Below are 20,945 nucleotides of genomic sequence, written 5' to 3'. Positions count from 1 at the left end.
TATTTTTTATCTACTAGGAACGGTTGTCAAAGAATTTCTCATCGGTTTTGTGATACATCAAGTCAAGGCTTGTGCGATATGGGCAGGGTTATGGCTGCCTTCGGCGTGTTGGGCTTTGGGGTCAGTTCAGGGTGATTGCCTTAATCGTATAGGGCTTATCAATAGCAGAATGGTGAAGAAACGCGATGGACTAGCTGATCTGTAGACGGTCCGTTTCAGCATATCCTAGCTTGTGGGGGGGGCCCAACAAGAAGGCAGCCAATTGTGGTACAGCCTGATAAAAACTAAACCCGTTCTTGTGGTGAGGGAGGTTTACCTGCTAATAAGTAGGGGTTTGTTTATGTGAAGTCGCATGATAACAGTGTGACGACGGTCCGAACTGATTCATAGCCCTTGCAGTCCTGGACATCCGCCCACTCCTAATGGTTCTCATTCACCTTGAACTTCACATTATTCCAAGGGGCCTCTCGAGACAACAATCTCTAGAGGAGAGGGGGCACATGAAAGAGAATCTAAGCTTTCATGTTGCTAGGAATCACAAACACATCGTGATCAACAATACCCTTAGTATAGCCTCCGTATTGCATTGCATGCAAGTGCAATTGGACCGCGTCGAATCCCACGGACAACATGCCACACGATCCCTTGTATTTCACCAATTTCCAATTGTGCATCCTTTGTATTTCACCAATTTTCGATTGCGCGCTATCCACCGTGCATATGCTCCGGGATTTGTCTTGGTTCCCTTGCATCCGGTGCATGCAATTATTTCTCCTTAGTATGTGCCAACATAGCCTAAACCTTCGGAACCTAGCTAGAAAATATCGCACCTAGCTGGAAGAAGGCATGTGTGAACAGGAACCAAAGGGTATTGAGCCAGCATCTGTCTCGAGGCCCAGCATGGCTCCCACTCTGGGTGGTGAGTACAGGGAATCCTCGGTTCGTATGGTGGACAAATAATAATGGTGAGTGCTGTTTTTCGGATCTGAATGCCTCGTGAACAGGGAGCTGGCTTTGTGGGAGAAAGGACTGGTCCTTTGTGTTTTTTCTTTTCCTCTTTTCTGAGTATGCAGGTTGGAGGTACCACACCAAAACCAGCAGCGTCCTTCACATTGTTGAGACTATGGCCATTAGGATTTGTGAATTCATTGAACTCGGGTTCTCGGTAGGTGTTGGTTGTAAAATGGTAAAGACGGTCTCCAGATCTTCTTCCGTAATTAAGGTTGCAAGTGGGTGGGATAGTTTCAGCTCGATCATAGTTTTGTATGGGCCTACTTCAACATGACAAGTGAATTAGTGCTCATCCATTTGTGGGCCGCGAAACATGCCTTATATAAATTAATAAGAACAAACTAGGTCGAGTTAGGGTGTTCTCACTTCTTAGCTACAATATCGCGGATTACCGCGTCACATTAGCCATGGCAAAACCTAAGCAGACTTGTACTCAGGCTTCTATTCAGTTATAGAGCACAAAGAAGATGATGGATTCTCTTTTGTTAAATAAGTGAGATAAGAGTACAGGAGTAGCTAACTTTCAAGCCCTAGGCGAAGTCCCTGACAATTTGGTGTTTCACGACCGATAATCTGAAGAAGATCGTACAACACACACATGACTAGCTCCAAGGAGCTCCCCAACCAACTCTCACAGCTCAATTATGAACCGTACGTATGTTCATTGTTTGCCAGGTTTTTAGTGTTTTAATCTCTCAAAGTACAGCTCTACAAATGCAATAATCATGAGATCGACATAAGACGGATGGCTTGTTGGAGTTACTTCACGTCCAGCTGCGTAGGGACCCAAACCCTTGAACTTAAATATGAAGTACAATGCTCCATCATTTCAAATACTAGGCCAACCCAATTCTTTAGCTAATTTATTCACAATCCAAACAACTCGATCTCGTTTACAGTTTCCGGCCATTAAAGAATGACAAGCTCATCAAAAGAAATAAAGACCGAACGGAACAAGCATCACCAGATCCGCAGTTCGTGGCACATGTCGTGCACGTGTTTGCTGAATCGCAAAGGTCGATCATATAACATTTTATTTTCTTATGTTCTAGTGCAAGACCATCAAGGTTCCACTGTAACCATTATATATGATGAGCTGGTGTTCATTTATATATCTTTACCATATCCAGTATGAAGCATTACCGTATCCCTGGTATGCACATACATCATATAACTTCGATGTAGGATTCGGAAGAATTCCTCGACACAAAAAAATGCTACCAAGTCGATGCATGAGAAGAAACGCAGAGACCACGGCTTGGCCATCATTTCATGTACTGCCGGCCAGCTCACCTCCCACGGCCCAACCCGGTCAAGTATATATATATATATATATATATATTATATATTATATATATATTATATATATATTATATATATATATATATAAAATCTTATTATTATTAAGAACAAGAACGTTACATACATAAAGGCTGGCTTTTGGTCCTGAGCGTTCCAATAGGCATTTCGACCAGCAACTGTCTCTGGCCTACATTTTTTTATCTCCTCCGCCAGCTCACGTCTCTGGGCTTCCAGCTAACTCACGGCCCTGCATAGGTCCCGGTCTTGCTCTTTTTCCTCTCAGTCAAACGTTGCGAAATTGACCGCTTCCTCAGATTATAAACCTTCTCTCCCTTCGCCTTGGTTTTGTTGCTGTACAGTTGTCCACGTTAAAAACATTATGAGGGCTGGGGTCAGGAGCAAAAGCAAATGGGATTCCCCTACGTGGGCCTGCATGTGGCCCACTTGAGCTTAGTTGTCAGATTTGGCCTCCCCCTTCCTATGTAATACCTGCTAGCTTTGGTGGAAATAATGTTTGAGTCATGCTTTTGTTGCTGTTGTCTGTGGTCTGTTCCTCCTATTACAGTTGTGTGGAACCTCGGGTTTTATGCTCGTAATATTTTTCTTTTGTTTTGGATGGCGGGTATTGTTCTGTGGAAGTGTTATGCTACGGTTATCACACGCTTGGACAGTTCGCGCGTGGATCGTGGGACCATTTGATCGCGAGTTTTGAAAGATTTAGTGGTCCCTTAATCTTCTTTTTTTTTTTTTTTTTTTTCTATTCGATAAAAAGACATCACAACAAGTTGTGCTGATCAAGGGAGAGAACAAGAAGTCTGCCTTAAACGAAAAGGAATGGAAGTCATTAGACTAGATGAGAAGACAACCAGCTATTCTTCTTTTATATGGTCATGGTGGTTATTATTATCGAGGTCTTCTCAAATAAATACTTTTCCAGCGCTAGCAAGACTACATCCAAACTTTATTAATTCAGGAAAAAATGTGTTTCTTTTTTCTTTTAGCAGTATAAATCAGGAATTTGGGTATTGAGACAGGTGTATTTTGATTAAGTTTCTTGGGATACCATTAAATATACGCATTGTTGTCTAAGCTGTTCCTTCTGGTAAACGCTGTAGGCGAGGACTCCTTTGTTCGCACGGATCGTTGCAACACTGGGTGGCTCTATGCGACAGTGCCCATACGCTGCTGTCGCTCTTTTCCAAGTAACAGTAGTCTGCCACCTGCACTGCTTCCCACATAATTTTTATGAAACCAAACTACTGACATATAAAAAAAAAATAAAACCGAATCTGAAATTCTATTTACTGGTTTAAATCGGACAAATATCCAGATAAAAATTTTGCGTCGTCGCCGTCACTTCACGCATCCTGCATGCGGTGGGCGGAATGTTTATAATACCGTGGGTGGTAGCATCGTTTACACGTTGACAACGGTTGCTCTTCGTCACCGGCCCGTAGAATCCGCATACATTTCCCTTGGGTAACGCTATGAGAAAAAGAGGAAAACGCCAAAAAAGAACAACTTTTATTTTGTTTTATTATAGAGAATTCGTATACTTTCCCCAGCCGGCCTGCGAAATACTGCACCGACCTACGACCAAGTCCTGCTATCACCCATCAAATTTGCTCCCCCCCCCCCCCCCCCCCCCTTCTTTTTTTTCTGTGCACATCCTACATGCCGCAGATCACGATCCACACGATTTCACATGCTCACGTGTTATATATATATATATATATATATATATAAATAAATGGTGTATATATATTATAAAAAAAAAAATCAAGAGAAATTAGGAAGAAAAAGGGGGAGGGCGCACGTCGATGACGAGGCCGAGCCAAGTCATCGACGTGAGCCAAGCTGTCCCTTTTTGCCGCTTCCTCTTTTTCATCAGATAACACATATTAATTATATAAACAACAAATAAAGTTAGAAACGAGTGGTGCTTTCTAATTACACTCCCAAAGCTGTGACAGTTGCACACCCTGCCCTCATTCCCCTCCTTTCCCTACCCTTCTTCTTATATAGTTATATACAGTCTCCCTTCCGACCAACCTCTCTTGCTACATTGATCGTCTCTTTACAGCTAGAGAGGAAGAAAAGAGAGAGAGAGATGGGACAGCAGTCGCAGTTCGGGGACACGACGCTGACGAAGGTGTTCGTAGGTGGTTTGGCGTGGGAGACGCAGAAGGAGACGCTACGAGAGCACTTCGACAAGTACGGCGAGATCCTCGAAGCCGTCATCATCTCCGACAAGCTCACCGGCCGATCCAAGGGCTACGGCTTCGTATGTGTTTCATGTTGTTGATACTGTTAGTCCTCAGATCGCATTTAATCAAGATCCCGGTTGTAACATAAGGACTATTTGTTGTTTGGTGTCAACCAGGTGACGTTCAAGGAAGCAGAGGCGGCGAAGAAGGCCTGCGAGGATCCGGCGCCGGTCATCAACGGCAGGCGAGGCAACTGCAACCTGGCCTCACTCGGCGCCAAGCGCCACCGTCCCTCCTCTCCCGCCACCCCCACTCTCCCTCCCACAACCAGCCGGGTATCTCTATCCACTAATTTTATCTTCTTGCTCGATCGTTCTTCTTATTATGTTACCAAAAAAAAAAAAATCATATTGTTTCGTTGGATGGATGTGATCTACTCAAGGGATGGCGGTGGGATCGAGTGGGGTGTCTCCAGGACCGGCGGCACCGTGGTACTACCACCCATCAGGAACGCCGCCGCCGCCGCCGCCGCCTCCGTCGCCATTGCCCCACCACCACCACCAGCACTACCACGGCGTCCTCCCCTTCTACTTCGCCGCCGCCTACGGGTAAGCAAGCTCTTCTTCTCCTACCTAGCCGTAGTAACGATACGATGCGAGAAGCGGATGCGCTGCCGTCGGGCCTCGTCCGTCTCCCGTCGTCGACGAGGGTGGGCCCCGCTGCGAAGCACGTGGATCGTGCTGTCGCGCTCGCCGCACACATGGTTGCCGGTCCGTTAGGCGTTGTAATGCCGAGAGATGCGTGCCTCTCGACAGGCTGTGGTCCCCCTCGTCTTTGGTTCCCGTGGACAGCCTGGACTGTTTGGTCTTCCACGTGGTACGGTCAATACGGTCGTCGATATTAATGGGAACTTTGGGTATCGTGTCCCACTTCCCTTGCAGATTTATTTATTTTTTCTTTTCTTTTCTTTGTTGAGCCAAAAATTCGCAGGGACAACGTTAGTTGATTAATTATGCAGCAAAAACGCTGCCACATTCTACTAGGTGTGATGGGGTGATTAAAATTATATAATAAATAAATTAATCAGTTAGGCGACCCACATGATGTCTCAATAATCGGCGAAGTTAAATCAGCTGAGAAGCCATTTACCACCAGATTATGCCCAACTGGATTAAGCTGGAATATAAAAATATATTATTTTAGTTGCTATTTGTTTTTGTTTGGCACTTGTTGTGCACAACACTTTAATAAAATGAAAAAAGATATATTTTGTAATGGCATGACAAAAAAAGTCTTGAAGTCAAAACGCATCGTGATGCATGGTGGAGATAAAAAATGAAGTACAAAGATACAAGCATTCACATTATACAAAATAAAAGTTAAAATAAATAGTATTCTAAATATTTATTTATTTAATGATAATATATTAATAATATATTTTAAATAAAAATAATATTTGGCGAAGTTAGCTTTTTGCACCACTCTTCTAAGAGATATTGGGAGAGACATCCGATTCAAATCTTGTTAGTGGCCCAATATTATCTACTGCTACAAAAAAAAAAAAAAAAAAAGAAAGAAAAATGCTCGGTCTTCATCCATTTATGTAGAAATTACTCATCTAATTTCCATGTATTCTCTGCAGATATCCTCCTACTTACATGGCGGATATGGGCTACAACGCGGTAACTTTATATGATCCTGAGATCGTTAAATTCTCTGCTCGAGCTTTGATAGCAGATCGAGTTTATTATATATATATAAATTAGTTGTCAAAGGAATACAATATAAACGGCTAATTGGAGCACTGTTCGTCATTACTAAACTGTTTCTTGTGTGTGTGTGTTGGCAGAAGCTAAGCCAATCAGCCGGGCCAGGGTCGTATATCCAGGGCCAGTTCTCTTACCCACCACAAGGAGGGATGGTTGCTCCTCATGGAATGCTGCCGGTGTACCCGCTCTACCACCTCCACCACCATCAGTCCCAGGGCATGGGAGTCCCTGCACTTCTTCCCTCCCACCACCGCCGCCGTCGCGGGCACCGTCGCCACCGTTCCTACCATCATCTCCAAGCCCACTGCAATGGCTCCTCCCACCACGGGTACTGAAAACTAGATGCATACATCTCTTATATATCCTATCTGCTCCTTATATGGTTAGTGTTACTTCATTCAGTGCATCAACCTTTGTTATACTGAGTAATTGTATTAATATTTTACGTGGATGAGCATGTTGATCACAATAGACTGACTCAAATATATATATATATATATATATATATATATATATATATATATATATATATATCTTCTTCTCGCCAGTGAAGTTATCTCAATAACTTATATTGGTAGGAATTAACTTTGTGAAAATGTTCTTCACTAGTATGAGGCTTCTATATGATTGTTGTGTGGATCTTACGAGAAGAAATAAAAAGTTATCATTCTTCTCTCTCTGAAGTTTCTCCTGACTTAGCATGCTCGCCAGATCTAAGGAACTTTCAGAAGAAAGCAACTATGTTTGATTTGCAGGTCTTCTACCCTCTTCTACTTTAATGTAATTATATGGTCTTTATGATGGCACTTTCAACAGCAGGAAACATTTCGTAAAACTTTGCGAACCAACACAATATGAAAATGCTTTACTGATGTCCAGTCTGAATTCCAAATTATGGAATATTTTGTATGACGAAGCAAATATTGTTTTCACAGATAACTTGTAAACTAAATTGCTAGGGAACAAGTGTAATCCACCTGCCAGCGACTTCTAAAAAATTGATATCTTTATATGGTGAAATTACTTCGTAACCTTCTCCGTTTCCAAGCAATAGATTTATTTGTACATAATTGCTTCCAGCTTATTTGTGCTTCATGTTAGTTATCCACTCTTTCTTCGTGTTTGGTTAGCTATGAATTTCTCAAATACTTGTATGGTTCACTTTGAATAAATTGACAAACACTATTAGTTCTGTTCCTCTTGCATGTTTAATTGCCAGTGAGAAGCTTTGATCAATTCGAATCTACAGGAATATGTTTGCTACTGTCCTATAATCACTGCAAAATGCAGCTAGAGACATAAATGTTCTGCTTGACTTTTGTCCTTCAAAGGACCATTAACGTGAAGGAAATCAGTAAGATATGCGTCTAATCACATCTCCTCCAATCCACTCAACTGCTAGATCTTTTGAAATAAATGCCACTGCTCCCTCAGACAATAAATATATAGCATCTTTTTCTGGTGAATCATGTGGCAATAGTGAATGCTGTTTCAGCTACTTTGTCAAGGACAAATCTTGGTATGCAAGGAGTACAGCTTATTGGTAATTACAAAGGATAAATTATTTATCATTAGTACCCAAAACAGGTCTAAGATCATTCTTCAAGGAAAAAATTCTATGACATGCAGCATGGATATGTTCAGCATCCGAAGTCTTTAATACTGATGAGATGCAGTGTCCCATGATTGCTTGTTAGTGTAGCCAGTTAGGCATTAAAACTTTTGCAGCAGCAGGAAAAAAACATTCTCCATTAAAAAAAAAAAAAACATTCCATTGGGTGTTTCCTTTTGCATCATATAGATACTGATACGAAGTATATATATAAGATGTTTTTTACAATGTTGCAAACAAGCAGATGTTTTTTTTAAGAATATAATATTACATTAGGAGTAATCCCAAGGGCAATACATGCCTTGTTTAGAATACTGCCATAGTTTCTAGAGTATAAACAGTATGTTTGGCAGTGGAACAGGTCAAAGGATGCAGCTGAGCAGCCGAAGAGGAAAGGCTTGAGGTGATCTGTCAACAGAAATTAAAGCCTGCAAACCAGAAGAAGAGTTCTTTCATTTGTTCCATTGGACGTATTAAATCCTTTTATTTCCTCTGACCTGCATCCCGATGATGCACCAATTGTAACAAAGTCATCATCGATCTGTTTACCAGTGTATTATATGGTAAACTTTTAATTCCTTCAGTCAAACTGGTCCATAGTTCTTGTCTGTCCTGAATGACATCTATCACAATTCTGAAATTCTCATGGCTTGTAATTAAGTTTTTTCCTAGTATATTGTTCCTTAGTTTTACTTTTAATGGAAGACCGGTGCAGAGATCTTGTAGTAGTTATTCATGATGGGCGCTGCACCCATCCAGTTCATCAGGCATTATTGATGCTTCCTTACGGTCCTATCTGCATCAAATCTCTGGGGTGGCAAAGGTTGTGTTTGCAAGAGCCCTAAAAGATCCATTCAACTAAAGACTAAGAACCTCAGTCTATAAATCCAGATAGGTCCTCCCTGCGAAACCCACAAGGGGTTTCAACCCATCCGATGTCTTCTAAGTGCCTTAATCTGGCTATCCCCTTGCATATGAGCTCCCATAATTAGGCTTGCAATTTTTTAAAATAGGTGCTCATGGCTGAAATTAACAGACCTAGCTAAGACTCGCCAGGAAAAGAAGTTATACGAGGTTCATCTCTAACAAAGATGAACAATGCCATTGGCCTAATAAATATTAGGCCTCCAGGGAAACTTTGCCATTTATGATTTGTCTACGTGGCCCCAAGAATATATAGCAAGTCATTGATTCAAAAATTTATGAACCATCAAAAGACAAAAAAAGATATTGGTTGATTTTTTTAAAAATAATGTCGGACAGTCATAGAGGGTGAAAGGGGTTCAACATTCTGAAATTGCTACAATGAAGTTTGCAAAGCTGAAATCTTAGCAAGGCTCCAAATCTTATTAATTTGTATGTTAATTAAATGCATGCGTCTCCAAGTAGTCTTCTGCATAATCTCCAAGTCCAAGTCCAAGTAGCTCCCTTTCTAGATCAACTTTTTTTTTTTCTAAGACACTAGAATTTTATGGCCATGAAGAGCTCGGAAGCACATATGGTTTTGCCGACCATTTATACTGATCACTAGCAAAGACTAAAGATATATAGTTGTCCAACTCCTGCAATTCTATACAAGCAAGGAAATATAAAAATCATATTCACCGTCCCAAGGATGAGGATATCATTTTGTTTCTGGATCGAGTTTTTTGCGGCAATCCATGAAAAGCTACCTCTTCACTGCCCATAAGGTTGTTATTGCCTTGACTTCAGCATGCTTGATGGCAACTGCCTGACATTGAGGATGACAACAGCAATATTTCCAAACAATACAAATTTAAAGAGGAAAATAAGCCAAAAAATAATTTGTATTGAGAAAAAGTCAAACAAGATGATTGCCCAAACAGCGCACTCATGTTGGAAGATATGAATCAAAAGAATCCAACAAGTTCTATGGGTTGTTTGGATGATTTAACTACTATAGCCTACATAGTTCAGGCATACAGTGAGTTATGACTCCAGGTCTCTATAAGCCATTTTGCATAGTGATCCCTGGTATCATTAAACTAAATAGCAGTCAATGAATAAGAAAAATGAAAGAAATGGAATGGTAGTAGCAACAAAGTTGCAAAAAAAAATAATAATAATAAAAATAAAAGAATAGTATTGTCTTTGGTAGAATAACTTAAATTCCAAAGATTATGTTACAGAAAGTATCACCACCACATTAAAGAGAGGATAAATGAAAGGAACTGAAGATGGATATATAACACAGAGGAGATCAAGCTTAACCTATTTCAGATGAAAATTTTGGCTCTTTGATTATATTGGGGAAAAACAGCCACAAATCAGTGAAGAAAGAGTAAGAGCAGTGGAAGAAGGGAAGTATATGCATAACCAGAGAAGGTGTAGGCCTTCATAGATATATTTGAGACTCACCTGCATGGTTCTGGTACGTAATATTAACATTTGGAAGAGATTTTTTTGTAAAATAGAATCTCAAAAGATGCCGGCAAATATTTGCAGGCATTACCTCAGATTTAACAAAACTAGTTATATATTATTGCGGCCAATCTCTTGTTGCGTCCGTTACCGAAGAAGAATACCTGCAAAAAAAGTCCATGCTGATCGGAATTGTGTCCAGCGAGGACCCTCTGATGCTTAAGTCAATGGAGAGTGGTGAACAGCAGATAAAATTTTCAGAGAGGTAGAATATTAGCCCAGAAGTATCTTATCAATACTGTTCATTTATCTTTTTTTATAGACCAGTTGTTGGTAACCATTTGTGACGGTTAGACATATGGATCCCGCTTATTTCGGTACTATGTGGTTATGGGATGGGCGGTTATATCCACTACTGATCATGGTATGTGACCATTATGTGCTTTTTGTGCTAATGGTTTCTGGTATATGAACTATATGTCGGTAATCTGAGTGTATCGACTGTATATCGGCAATTATAGAAATCTGAATGACTATCGATCGGTAATTCTGATATGCCGATGGTCATCGATCACGAAATCGATTAAGTCATCATAATTGAATTATATTTGTCAGAAAAATTATAAATAGCCGACTGTTGGTCGACTCACCGATTAACAGTCGGTGGTCTGTACCTATCAGGCCGATTGAAAGTTGGGTGATGTATTGTAATTGAAACGAAACTCGTTATGGGATGTAGCTTTGATGATTTATCATCCATAACCGATAGATATCCGATCAGCTGACCGTAAATCAGAAAAGCAGACTGAATTATCCTAACAGTTGCCCCCCACTCCCAAGTCTAAAGTGGCCTGACATGTGGATTTGCACGTGGTTTGATACGTTGGACGAAAAGAGTTGTTACGCGTTATCTCGAGCTCCGATTTGACTGCAGACATTAATGATTTCTTCGAAAAATAAAAAATCTCTAGCCATTTTGTCGCTTAGATTACCGTGAGATCATCATTAGGACGTCGATTCAAGAAGATGGTTTGACGTCTGGAGAATCTATTCGATTTGATTCTGACTAATCGATTTCGATCATGTATTCGGATGTCATTGGCTCTAAACTGTTCATCAGCCATGAGGTAGCATGATCTGGCAGTAGGTGCGTCGAACCATCCGATCGATGGTCGGTTTTGATGTAGCCACGTATCAAAATCTGGAGCAGTCTTGATTTGAACGATTTCATCCCGATCGTTGATGGGCCCTATATATACAATGTCATTTTCATTTAGATTTTTCGTTTCTATATTTGTCACCTGCAACTAAGGATTTCATCTTGGGTGCCGAGAGCTTCAGGGTTCTTAAAGTTTTCCTCTTTGTATTTCCACGGTCTCCATATAATCCCCTAGTTTCAGGTCAAGTTTTCCTTCCTCTTTTTTTCTTCTTCTAGGTTTCTTTCCCTATCATTTTCAATAGCTAGTAGGAGTAGGAAAGATAAAGGGAAGATTAGAATAGATGAGGTTCCTCAAAATAGTCGATCGAAAATTTGATTGATGATTTTCTTTTGAGTCTGGATATGAAAGTTTTTTCTTTATCCGAATCTAATATCAATTAGCTCCCAAAATAATATCGTATTTTGGAGCAATTTCAGCTCTTTGTACATGATCCGGATGGTCGGATGAGTTCTTCTCCTCCGGATCAAATAGCAATTTATGTAGAAGACCTTCAGACTGGTCTTCATTTTTCGATTTTAGAGTTATCTAGAATCTCCTTGACTATTATTGTCTCTGTTCTGCTCAATTGACTTCGAATTCCATTCGATTGATCATTAGTTTTGCTTTGCTGTGTCGTTTGATCCCGACCAACCCTCGGCCTTCGATTTTTTGTACTTTCTTCATCCTTCATCCCCACCCAAAAGCTAAAGGATTGGTGGTTCTTTAACCCGAAGAAGGGTTTATCTTTTATTTCTGATCTTCCTTTATCTATTCACAGGTGGAAGAATCGATTTTTTTTTATTTCTTCTTCATCATCTTAGGGCTTTCTTTCATCCTAAAGAGATCCGAGAACCAGTCCCAACAAATATAGTCGGGTCGACATTATCAATTGGAAGGACTTTCTTCGATTGAAGACATGGAAGTCCTCGCACAGTGAGAGCTACTGATGGAGCAAGCTCTCTATGACATCAGACTTAGTCTGGTGACCTCCTTAGGTATAGCTTAGTCAGTCACTTATTTTATTTTTCATTTATCTTTGTACTTTGTAACTGAATCTTTTGCTGTCTGATTGTAGTTATTCGACCGATGGCACAAATCTCGACAGTTGATGTTGCCAACATGCTGCTAAGAAGAGAGCAGCGATCGATGTCGGACCATCTCGAACGACGATGAAGAAGAGTCGGGTCGGTTTGGAGTCAATCTGATGAGGGAGACCGACATTCCATCAGTAGTGGTTCTCGATTCTAAGCCGGTTATTGCACTGTCAGCTCCAATAGTGCTTCCTCCTGTCGATGTGCCATCGGTCGAAATGGAATCAACCAAAGATGGTAATGTTGTGCCCACCATATCGGCAGTGGCTAAGATGATGCCAATCATGGTTTCGTTGGTGGGGGGTCAGGCTGGTTCTGCTATCGCGGTTGAGCCAAATCGTCTGCTATTGTGCCGACTATTCATCGGGCGCCTTCAATTAGGCTGATGCTGTCTTAAGTACCGTCAACTCTTGATTTCATGGGAGCTTTGAGCGAACGATCGCCAATCGAAGAGTTGGGAAAGGCACTGGCCGTCTCTACCGATGATGGATCATCGACAGGCTTTCCCACACTTTTTGACATCCAAATTCTCATAGGTGAGTTGGCCTTGACCAATCTAAAATTGATCAAGCGACTCATCAAGGCTGCACTTCTCCGGACTGATGGGAAGAATAGAAAAGATCGGATCATGTCCGAGATATTTTCATCCTTTTATCCGACGATACTTGACGTAAGTTGATGATGCTCTTCTCTCTTTTTTTTTACTTGATTTGACTTGTTTTTTTTTTTTTCAGTTAGCACATGACATGCATGCACTGGAGAGTGGGTATCAAAAAATTATCAAGTTTTGTCGAGCATGGATGGACAGAACCGTAGTTGCAAATGCCAAAAAAGCTGCTGCCGTTGAACAACTCTAGGCGACTACTGAACGGAAGAGGGCAGCAGTTGAGTGGAAAAAAGAGCTTCAACAAGCAATTTTTCATGCTAAGGTCGAGTTGGAGTCGACTAGAGCAAAATTAGAGTTGGCTCTACAAAACATCAAGTCTCTGGAGTCCTGAGTCAAGAGTAAGAAGCACTCGATCAACTGACTTCGGAGGGAGCATGATGGCTGCATCGAGGAGCTTGAAAATGAATAGGGACGGCATCAGACCATCGAGGAGAGGTTGGTATTGGCCGATGCAGAGTCGACTTCCACTACAGAGGAAGGACAGTCGGCAAAGAATGCTTTGAGTCGAGCCATCAAGGATTTCAGAGAATCTCAAGATTACAAAAATAAAATCCTTGAGGGCAGATATGTCTCCTATTACGTTGGTTACGAAGATGGCAGAGATGCAGTCAAAAGACTGTATCCAGACTTGGATCTGAGCAGCATCATTGTCCCTGATTCGGGAGAAGAGACTGTCGAAGAAACTATCGAGGAGATTGCGCCGATTGAAGGAGTTATGCTGGCTGCACCCGAGTCTGCTCCCGTCATTGATGAAGCTGTACTAGAGTCGGTTGCTATCGAAGGTCGTGAAGTCAAAGCTATAGCGATTACCGACACAGCTGAGGAAGAAACTGATTGGTGATCGATGTAAATATTTTTCTCCTTTCTTGTAATCGGATAATAGTCCAACTTTTTGTAATCTTTTTTCTAATGAATGAAAAGAAATTTTTTTGAGTATGGAGTTCCTTTTCAATCTTGATTTATGTTGTTGTCGATGTCGTTGAAAATCAGTCGGATTATCGATTATCAATCGATGTGTTGAATGTCGATTAGTAGCCGTAGTAGAATAATTTGTCTGCTAGCTGGGTAGCAGCTGACTTAGCTTTTAGATAATTTTTTTAAAATATTTGATAGACGGTTGCAAGCCGAATATCCTTCGATTGATCGAAGTCAAGTCGGTATACTTTCTACTCAATCGGAGTTGATTCGGCATAATATTTCATTCTGCCATAGCTAAGTCTGCATGAGTAGTCATTCGACTTGAGTCGATTTCTACAATGGTTGATCAAGATATGGTCGATACAAGTTGATCGACTATTTATCGATCTGATGTTATTTTTGTAGATAACTGAATATTTCAAAAAGATCCAGAATCTCGATATTTCATTCCAAATGTATCGTGCACGTGAATAACTTTATTGATAGTATATTTTCAGATTATCGATATTTTAAGTTCGAAGAATAGTCACTCCATCAAGAGTTTCTAGTCGATACGCACTCCGATGAAGTATTTCGATCATCTTGTAAGATCCTTCCCAATTTGAAGATAATTTTTTTTGGTCTAGAGGCTTTGAAACCTCTACCTTCCTCAAGATCAGGTCTTCTGGATGGAAGATCTTCGATTTGACTTTCGCATTGTAGTATCGGGCTACTCTCTATCTTTATACTGCCATCCGAACTTGAGCTTGCTGTCGAACTTGTAGGAGTAAGTTTAGATTGACTCTCTGATATTCAAAATTACTTGGCTCATTATATTATTCGACTCTCATTGATGGCAATCCGATCTCGAGTGGGATTACTATTTTTATTCCGTAGGCAAGTTAAATGGTGATTCTCCCATTGGCATGCGAGGAGTTATCTGATATACCTACAAAACTGGATATAATTATTCCATCCAGAGACCTTCAGCTTCATTCAATCTGATCTTGAGACCATATAGAATTACTCAATTTATCACTAATACTTCATCGTTGGATTGTAGATAGCCGATTGAGGTGAGTTTGTACGTAATATGTAATTTTGTACAAAATTTTTAAAATTTTGATTATAAAATTGTCGATCATTATGATGATAATGGTATATGGTAGACCGAATCTATATATGATTGATTTCTGGATGAAGTCTTTCATCTTACTTTCAGTGATTTATGTCAAGGATTCGACTTTCACCTATTTGATAAAATAATCTATGGCAATCACTATAAATTTTTTCTAACTAAATGTTAGAGGAAATGGACCAAGTATGTCGATTCTCTATTACACGAAGGGCTATGGTGTAATAATTGATGTCAGCTGGCTAGTCAGCTGATGTTGTATGTTGGCATACTTCTGATATGGTTCAGATCTTTGGATAAGTTCAGCTGCATCTTTCTTTATTATGAGCCAATATATCCTTGTCGCAAGACTTTATAAGTCAATAATTTGCCCCCCAAGTGATTTTCACAAATCCTTTCGTGAACTTCTCGAAGTGCATAGTTGGCGTCTATAAGTTTCAAGCACTTTAGTAGGAAAAGGAAGAACGCCCATTTATAAAATTATCCATTCATTAAAATGTATTGTGAGGCCGTCCACCTTAGTCATTTGGTCTCTGAAGGATCTGTAAGTAAAGTTCCATCAGTCAAGTATTGGATGATCGGATCCATCCAACTTGGTTCATCATTAATTTGTAGCACTTTGTTAACTTTATCAATACTCGATTGTTCAATATATTCAATGAATGTTCAATCAAGTAAGGTATATGAGGTAGTTGCAAGTCGAGAAAGTGCATCAGTTTGAGTATTCTCTATCCTTAGGATGTGAGAGAACTCAAAATATTTTAAGATTGATGTAAGATCTTTCACTTTCCGAAGATACTTTATCGTAATAGGGTCTCAAACTTCAAACTCATCCTTAATCTGTCCGATGATCAATTATAAATCGGTGAAGATCTTCAAGTTATCCACACCAAGTTCTTTGGCAATCTTCAAGCCGGCTAAAAGAGATTATTTGAGCCTTTAAAATTAAATCGAAGAGTATTTTCAGTCACGATCTCTTCGAAATTAGTAAGGATGAGGCTGGCCCCACTACCTTGAGCATTGGATGCTCTATCAACATGCAACATCCATACCGATGATAAGTCAGCCTCAAAAGTTTTAATTTATTTCGATTTGCCATTGAGTTTATTTTCAAGATTATCATCAGATATGGTACACTCGACGATAAAGTCGGTCAAAACTTATGCTTTCATTGATAGTCGTAGGCGATATTGAATATTAAACTCACTAAGTTTAATTGCCCACTTGTCTATCCAACCAGAGGTATCAGGTTGGTATAAAATTATTTTCAGTGGTTGGTCTGTTAAGACGACTATCGGATGTACCTGAAAGTACGATCGAAGTCGTTGTGCCGATATGATAAGAGTGTAGATCATCTTTTTCGCTCTTGAATATCATACTTTGATATTGTGGAGTACTTTGCTGGTATAATAAATTGATCATTGAATTCGATTTTTATTTTTTTGAATGAGTACCGAACTGACTGCCTCTGTCGAGGTCACCAAATAGAGATATAATATTTCTCCCACCTTCGATTTTGTAAGTAATGATGGAGATGTTAGGTATTTTTTTTAAATCAAGAATTATCGGCACTCATCTGACCATGATAAATTCTTTGTTTATCGTAAGATCTTGAAAAAGGATAGACACCTTTCTGCCGATCTTGAAATGAATCGACTGAGTATGGTGATCCTTCCGTTAAGTTGCTGTATCTCTTTCTTGGAGCTCAGATGCTTGATATTAATAATAGTCTTTATTTTTTTGAGATTAGCTTTGATTCCTCACTGCAATACAAGAAATCTAAAAATTTTTCGACAGTCACTTCGAATGCACACTTAGTCGGATTCAATTTCATCTGCTATCGTTATAGTGTGTCAAAGATTTTTTCTAAGTCTCGAATATAATTAGAAGTTTCGAGACTTTTTACTAGCATATCATCGATGTAGACCTCACTATTACATCTGATTTGTATCTTGAATAGTTTGTTGATTAGCCATTGATAAGTTGCTCCTACATTTTTTAAATCGAATGGCATCATTTTATAGTAGTAAATGCTTTTGTCGGTTATGAAGACAGTATGCTCTTCATCTTCAGATGCCATCCAAATTTAGTTGTAGCCCGCGAAGGCATCCATAAAGCTTAAAAGTCGATGTCCCAAAGTTGCATCAACTAGTTGGTTGATCTTTGGCAAAGAAAAGCTGTCTTTTGGACAAGCTTCATTTAAATTGGTGTAGTCAATATAAATTTTTATTTTTTTTAATTTTTTTTTATCATCACTATATTAATAAGTCAATCTGAATAGTTAGCTTCTCTTATGAAGTTAGCTGTGAGGAGCTTATCAACTTCTTCATTGATGACCTTCTATCTTTCAGGAGTAAAAGATCTTTTCTTCTACTTCATCAGTCTAATTTTGAAATCAATGTTCAACCGATGAGTTATTACTTTCGAAAAAATTTCTGACATATCAGTTGTCGATCAAGCAAAAATGTTAGCATTTGCTCTTAGCAGGTTCACCAGTTATTTTTGCTCCAGATCAGATAATTGCGATCCAATTTGGACTATCTTTCAGGATCATCTTCTTTTAGTGGAATAAAATCAGTTGTTCGACTGGTTCACTCCTTTCTTCATTTTTTCTCTGATCTAGTTTATCAACCAATAAAGAGTCTTCATGTTGACAGTTCTTTGTAGAGACCAAAAAATAATGTCGGACAAGTTGTTGATCTTCATGTATTTTTTCAACTTTATTTTTTATCAAAAATCAGATCATTAAATGGTATGTTGATATTACCGCTCTCAAGGCATTGAGTCATGGTCGTCCAAGTATGGCATTGTAAATCGAAGAAACTCGAACGATCGTAAATATTAAGAGAATGGTACTTTATTGTAGATCTATTTTCTAAGCAGAAAGTCGAAGGGTCCCCTTCCTGATGCGTCAATCTGTTATGGCCAATCTCTTGTTGCATTCATTATCGAAGAAGAACACCTGCAAAAGAAGTCCACACTGATTGAATTATATCTGACGGGGATCCTCCGATGCTTAAGTCAGTCAAAAGTGATGAACAATAGATAAAGTTTTCTGAGAGATAGAGTATTAGCCTAGAAGTATCTTATCAATGCTGTTTATTTATCTTCTTTTATAAACAATTGTTGGTAATCATTTGTAATGGTTAGGCACATGGATCCTGCTTATTTCAGCACTATATGATCGTGGGACGGACGGTTATACCCACTACTGATTATGGTATATGGCCATTATGGGCTTTCTGTGCTGGTGATTTTCGATATACCGACTATACGTCGGTAATTTGAGTGTGTCAACTGTATGTCGGTAATTGTAAAAATTCAAATGATTATCGATTGATAATTCTGATATGTCGATGGTCATTAATCATGAAGTCGGCTAAATCATCATGGTTGAATTATATTTGCCAAGAAAGTTATGAATAACTGATTGTTGGTCGGCTTACCGATTGATAGTCGATGGTCTGTGCTTTTCAGGCCGATTGAAAGTTGGGTGATGTGCTGTAATTGAGATGAAATCATTATGGGATGTAGCTTTGATGGTTTATCATCCATAACCGATAGATATCCGATTGGTCAACCATGAATCAGAGAAGCAGACTGAATTATCCCAACACATATATACCGTTATAGGATGTAACTATTGCTTAACAGTCTTTTATTAAATACTTGGCAAGGGCGTATCCAATTAATGTTGGCAAAATAATTTCTGACATTCAAGCAAATTTAGGATCAGTATTCCACACGAACTCCTTATAGAAAGTGAAAATTATCTGTAAGTTTTTTAAAGCATATCCGGACACAAACTACTGCAATTTGGCAAATAACAGCAGGCTGACATGTCTCATCACTACAAAAATCTAAAATTATTGGAAAAAAAAGACTTACTCTAGCTCTTTAAAAAATACAGAGATCATAAATCTAACAAGTATTATGCATTTGGTTTTAAAAGTTTTTGGCCAGAGAAAATAACCTTATGTACAATGTGTACCCAGCATGAGAGAGAGAGAGATCAATCAAGCTGCCCCTCCTTCAAATATCCCCATATATAAAAAATATTATATTACTTGATTCTTCGATATGGGCATTCTCAAAAATATGAATGTACGGTGATATTATGAAGAGGACTTCTCAAAAGCTTTTGATAAAATTGATCTAAACTATGCTAAATGGCAAAGGTTTTCCACCTAAATGGTGTGGATGGGTAAAAAATAGTCTTTTCTCTTCCTAAGTGGCTGTCCTTTTCAATGGTGATCATGGTTTATGGATTTCTTGTAAAAGAGAAATTCGTTAAAGAGACCCCTTATCCCCATACCTCTTCATCTTGGCTGCTGACCTTCTTTGTAAACTTCTCAACAAGATAGCTAGAAGTAAGATCTTTGATGGTCTTAGCGATCAGTATATAATTGGTGAATCTAAAATACTACAATATATATACTGATAATATTTTGATTTTTGCTAAAGCCAAAAGAGAAAATATATCTGTCTTGAAAAATATTTTATACTCTTTTGAGCTTTCTCGGGTCTTGCCATCAACTATCCAAAAAGCTCTGTGGCGGACATTGGCTCAAATGATGAGTCCAATACTGACTTCACCTCTCTGCTTAACTGCCACAAACCTCCTCTGCCTTTTAAATATTTGGGGTTACCTCCTAATAGAGGATGTCTCAAGAAATCTGACTGGCTATCTCTGATTCAAAGATTTGACTCTAAGCTTGGTTGCTGGAAAAGTAAATTTCTTTCTATGGGTGCGAGACTTACTTTGATAAACTCTGTCTTATCCTCTCTTTCAGTCTACTTTGTCTTTCTATAAATTGCTTGCATGGGTCATCAAGAAACTGGATAAAATTTTTCTTTAGAAAGGCTCTGAATCAATCAATGCAATATCATGTAAGGTTTTTTGGTCAAAGGTTTGCCTTCCCAAAGACGAAGGTGGGCTGGGCATCAAAGATCTTTGCTCCTTCAATCAATCTTTCCTTGCAAAATGGGGCTGGCGATTCATTAAAGAAGATCCTAGTTGGTGGAGGAAAATTATTTTTGGTGCCTATCTTAAGAGGATCAAACTTACAAAAAATTAGAAGCTTAGCAAACTTAGTTCTAGATTGTGGCGAGATGTGGTCAACTCCTTGCCACCGGTTTAGAATAAATTCAAATTTGAGGTAGGAAATGGCTTGACAATATCCTTTTGCAATGATGGTTGGCTTGATTTTGTCCCTCTAAAAATTTTATTTCCCAATCTCTATGCTCACTTCTATGGTAAAAAAGAAAATGTGACATCTTTCTGCAATTCAAGACATGGAACTTAGGGCATTCGAACTACTTCTTTCACTCTCTCTATTTTGTAGGAGAAATCTAACTTGCTGTCAATTCTCTCTACTATGCAGCTGAATGCAACTCAAGATAAGATTATCTGGCAATTAAAATCTTTTGGTAATTTTTCTTCGTGTTCTTTATATAACTTCTTTAGCTACAGAGGTGTTAGATGGTCCATGGTCAAGAAGATTTGGAAAAGTACTTTACCATAAAAGATTAAATGCTTCCTATGGCTAGCATGTTAGAAAATATGTCTCAAGATTCGATCCATATTGAGCCTTCAATGAGGTGCAAGATGACGAACGGAGTCCAACGAGCCTAAGAACAGCTCAAACGGAGTCCAAACAAAAAAAATATGCG

General features: G+C 39.2%; 1 protein-coding gene across 1 annotated transcript; it reads left to right on the top strand.

Annotated features, from left to right (window-relative positions):
• The first annotated feature begins 4,259 nt into the window (after positions 1–4,259).
• LOC105044659 (probable RNA-binding protein ARP1) lies at positions 4,260–6,631 on the top strand. The gene is given in 7 exon segments (XM_010922628.4): positions 4,260–4,597; positions 4,697–4,834; positions 4,837–4,855; positions 4,963–5,128; positions 6,163–6,202; positions 6,370–6,521; positions 6,523–6,631. Coding segments are annotated over 7 exon segments (798 nt in total). The 5' UTR covers positions 4,260–4,423.
• The last annotated feature ends 14,314 nt before the right edge of the window (positions 6,632–20,945 follow it).

This window comes from Elaeis guineensis, chromosome 5, assembly GCF_000442705.2.
Source record: "Elaeis guineensis isolate ETL-2024a chromosome 5, EG11, whole genome shotgun sequence".
In the NCBI taxonomy this organism is placed as follows: domain Eukaryota; kingdom Viridiplantae; phylum Streptophyta; class Magnoliopsida; order Arecales; family Arecaceae; genus Elaeis; species Elaeis guineensis.
This window is presented reverse-complemented; position numbering and strand designations above follow the sequence as displayed.